Consider the following 4,412-nt stretch of genomic DNA (forward strand, 5'->3'; position numbering starts at 1 on the left):
CGGACTACTGTTCTGCTACGTTACGTATATTTTGCGAAATATTTTTCGTGTTGTTCGCATGACGTCAATTCAGAATCGAGTCGCCTATCAAAGCGAAACCAAATTCTGTTACTATATACGTAACGTAGCAGAACAGTAGTCCGTTATCAGAACAAAACAAAACATACATACTTTGTATACATCAAGTCAGTGTTCTTAATTCCTTTAATAACAAAATGGTGTTCCGCTTTTATATGCAACCATTCTGAGTTGCGACTCGGTATGCGAGCAAACAATATGTTGTTTTTATTCCGGAGCGTTCAATTAACAACCATACATTTTTTTAATAGGAAATCACAATTATCTGTATTATCACAACTCTGTTCTACTTTGCCTTATTATCTACCAAAAGAATACAAAGACGATTTTGCAAATGACACCATTTATGATATAATTGAAGATCTTGCTCCAAATGTCGATTATTTGATGCGTGAGTGTCGTTGGCAGCAACAAAAAATTAACTGTTTCGATTATTTTTCTCCAGTGATGACTGACGAAGGTCTGTGCTTTAATTTCAATGGATTAAGTTCACACGAAATTTACACAGATGCGTAAGTCTAGTATTAGTATTAAATTGGTATTTCGATGCATCTAATTGCACTGTATTTGTGTAGAATGGCTTCGAGAATGATTAAAATAGGGAAAAGTCGAAATATGTCAGGATGGAGTTTGGAAACTGGTTACACCCAAAAATCCGACCATGTAAAATATCCAAGTACGGGTGATGTGGGCCAAAAGAATGGTCTTGATTTGCTTCTTTCCGGTTTTGAAAGCGATTTCGATTTTATGTGTATTCAAGTGCAAGGAGCCAGTATTAGACTGTCGGTACCTGGCGAAGCATATACTGACCATCATAATGAAGCTAATATAGATATATCAGAAAATTATCGATTAACGATTGTGCCCAGATATTCTGATATTTCGGAAGGACTACGTCGATATAAACCAGAACAACGCGATTGTTTACTTAACTCCGATCGACGATTGCGTTTCTACAAAAGTTATACTAAAGAAAACTGTTATGATGAATGTTTGGCGAATTTTATGAAGAATTCGTGTGGATGCGTTCCATTTTGGATGCCAAGTATGTAATTTATGGAATTCCATTGAGAGATATATTCATTAATTTATTTGTTTAAAGGGGATAATCAAACGAAAATTTGTGGCTCTGCAAAATATGAATGCTGCAAAGATACTTACTTCGAAGCACATTCTAATAATGGATGGTACTTTCATGTAGTATGCAAATGCATAAATCCCTGTATACACATCGTATACGATTTAAAAGTAGAACAAAATCATTTATATACTGAAGAAACCAGACGCTCTCAAACAAACAGCACAAAGTAAGAACAATTATATTACATGTAACTAACTAGTTAAACTAAGCAGCTAATTGAGTATATAATTTGTATACTTTTAGCCAACACCTCACACAGTTGTCTATATTTTTCGAAGAATCATCAGTTAAGGTAGTGGAACGAATGGAAACATATACGATCACCGATTTTTTGGCGATTTGTGGTGGTTTGCTTGGATTATTCATGGGCATTTCACTGTTGAGCCTCGTCGAAATTATTTATTTTGCCACTCTTCGATTGTTTTGGATCATTCGTCGACCGAGAACTGAAAATATAGAGACGCCACCTGAAATACCACCTCCGGAAAGTCTGGATTATGAGAATAGAGTGGTTTGTTAAAATCAATTCTTTTGTATGGAAAGCCAAACGTAAAATACGTTCATTTATTTATTTTGTTTTTTATTCAGATAAAAGTACTACGTCGCTTTTGCTATGTGATGCGGACATTTTTCGTGGAATACTGTCGGAATAGCAACCTTAATGGCTTTCGATATCTCGAACCCAATAGGAATTTACATGCGAGTGAAAAGTAAATGCAAATAGATTAAAACGGCAATATTATTATCGATTCATTGAATGTATGTGTTGCTTCTAGGCTCTTGTGGTTAATTGCCATTGGCGTTGCGCTTGGATATTGCGGTTCAATTATTGAAAATCAATACACTAAATGGCAAATGAATCCACAAAAAATAGATATAAGGGAAACGATAGCCGCAACTTTGATGATCCCATTTCCAACAATTACCACGTGCTCCGAAATCAAAAATAGGAAATCGGAATTTGACATAGCTTCAACACTCAAATCTAATTTATCCGTGAACAGGTGAGAATCGAAAAGAGAATCCTTTGTTTTCTATCGTTTTGAATAATGTCCAACTTATGTATGTTTAGCTCGAGGCGATTGAAGGCTTTGACTCATATCTGTCCACTTCTGCCCAATCACATTACATTCACGGACAATTTTACAAGCGAATCAATTTATGAAACTTTACAAGATATAGCATCGAAATTTCCAATGAATTGTTATTGGAATTATCATGAGAAATGCCCGACATTTATGGTACCAATTTTGACTGAGGATGGCCTGTGTTTCACTTTTAATGCTTTAAATTCATATGAAATGTACACAGATGAGTATGTTTATTTTTTTTATTAACATTTTTTATATTTTCATACGTTTTTTTTTAATATCCATGAAAATGTTTGAAGAATGGCCCCTGGAATGATGACTGTCAAAAATAATCCAAACGTATCCGGATGGAGTTTGGACAGTGGATATTCATATCCATGGGGAATTGATAATAATACATATCCAATTCAAGCTGCTAATTATAAACTACTCAATTTTGTGCAATTTTTTGTTGAGATGTATCCAAACGATTACGAGCATAAATGCAGCGGACTTGAACAAGGTCTTAAGATAGTATTATCAACACCTGGCGAAGCACTGAGAATGTCACAGAATTACTTTCGAATCACAGAGAGTGAAAATATTAAAATGTATCCTGAAATGATTGAGGTTACTAAGAAGTTACGCCACTATCAACCAAATCAAAGAAAGTGTTTTTATAGCGACGAGCGACGACTGCGTTTCTTTAAAATGTACACCGAAATCAACTGCGAAGAGGAATGTTTGGCGAATTTCACCAAGACAATGTGTGGATGCGTGAAATTCTCAATGCCAAGTATGTCTTCACATTGAATTTGAGTGAAAAAGTCACATCATTTTCACATCAATTATTATTCGACAGGAGATGTGAATACAAAAATATGTGGTGGCGCAAAGATGAAATGCTTAAGTGATGCACGAAAGATATTCTGGGCAACGAATAGTGGAAAAACTGTTCGAGACCAATGTAATTGTTTGCCAGGATGTACAATTATAAAATACAATCCAGTAATTGATCGACCCAAACAAGATTTAAAAACTTCACCTTCATACGATTCCAAAAAGGAGTAAGATTCACATTTACAATTAAAATGAAATCCATATTGTTTATATCTTTAAATTTTAGTCCTCATATACCTTTATTTTTTAAAATACGAAGCGGAGAAGGGTATGTGAAGAAATCCACAAGAATTGAATTATACAGTGTTCCAGATTTTTTGGCAATTTGTGGCGGTTTATTGGGATTTTTTGTGGGCGCTTCAGTATTGAGCATAATCGAACTCATTTACTTCTCCACTCTTCATTTATTTTGGAAAATTCGATGTACGCCATCAGCGAATGCCGTCGCTACATCTAATGGTGACGTAGAGAATATCGCTTCAACGAGCAATCAAAATATGTACATTGAAGACATTGAGTTAAGTTAAAAGAGACATGTAGAATTCCCAATTACATAGAACCATACACCTTACGACCAACTTTCTTCGGCATTTCATATTCAGTTTATGTGAAATTGACGAGAACGAGCGCGCTATGACAGGACAATGTATTCATTTTGATTTATGTCAATTGAAATGTTGGCAGTTCACCCAAGGGTAAAACCTAAACTAGTCTCGAAGCCACTTTTAAAATTATCATTGATCATGAGATAGTCCACAATTTTACCACAAAATCATAAATAACAAATTAGAAATGAACGATATCGCTTGATATGTGAACATTTTCAAGATCAATTAATCTAATGCAATTTAAAAGTGCCACTCGTGTACACTGATTGCATGAAATCCAACCGCATAAATTTAATCCTATAATATTATCAAATTGAATAAACATGTTTGCACGTACACATTTATGTAATGACAAAAATAAGGACGTATTAATATATAAAATGGAGAAGTCTGTTAGGAAAGAGTGTAAAAGGCTTTTGAGTGTTCAAGTGTGAAAATGTGTAAAATATTCAATATGGAAAGACTAAATCAATTTCGAAAGACAATTCAGAGTCAAATTCAAGTTCTAGTAAGTCATCTTAGCTCATTTAAATAGGCAAATTACACGTATGACAATTTACAGATGAACGCGATGATCCACTTTATTCAAATGATGTGGAAAAGTGTGATTGTTCG

At 34.3% G+C, this 4,412-nt stretch overlaps 1 protein-coding gene and 1 long non-coding RNA gene across 2 annotated transcripts; both read left to right on the forward strand.

The window, feature by feature from the left end:
• The first annotated feature begins 1,010 nt into the window (after nucleotides 1-1,010).
• LOC116350116 lies at nucleotides 1,011-1,550 on the forward strand. Its single transcript, XR_004201990.1, has 3 exons — nucleotides 1,011-1,123; nucleotides 1,181-1,385; nucleotides 1,463-1,550. It is a non-coding gene; the product is annotated as an uncharacterized LOC116350116 (long non-coding RNA).
• Nucleotides 1,551-2,625: 1,075 nt separating this feature from the next.
• Nucleotides 2,626-3,716, forward strand: LOC116350115 (pickpocket protein 28-like). The gene is made up of 3 exons (XM_031781851.1): nucleotides 2,626-3,085; nucleotides 3,152-3,356; nucleotides 3,416-3,716. The coding sequence occupies exons 1-3, from the start codon at nucleotides 2,626-2,628 to the stop codon at nucleotides 3,714-3,716; spliced, it is 966 nt and encodes a 321-aa protein (XP_031637711.1).
• Nucleotides 3,717-4,412: the final 696 nt, after the last annotated feature.

Source organism: Contarinia nasturtii, unplaced genomic scaffold (genome assembly GCF_009176525.2).
Source record: "Contarinia nasturtii isolate CC-2019 unplaced genomic scaffold, AAFC_CNas_1.1 Cnas_scaffold_3609, whole genome shotgun sequence".
In the NCBI taxonomy this organism is placed as follows: Eukaryota; Metazoa; Arthropoda; class Insecta; order Diptera; family Cecidomyiidae; genus Contarinia; species Contarinia nasturtii.

Excerpts from the sequence above, each read along its gene's own strand:
- LOC116350115 (XM_031781851.1), top strand. The coding sequence starts at position 2,626 with ATGACTGTCAAAAATAATCCAAACGTATCCGGATGGAGTTTGGACAGT. Across the intron at positions 3,086-3,151 it reads CGTGAAATTCTCAATGCCAA|GAGATGTGAATACAAAAATA; the intron begins GTATGTCTTCAC and ends ATTATTCGACAG. Across the intron at positions 3,357-3,415 it reads TCATACGATTCCAAAAAGGA|TCCTCATATACCTTTATTTT; the intron begins GTAAGATTCACA and ends TTTAAATTTTAG.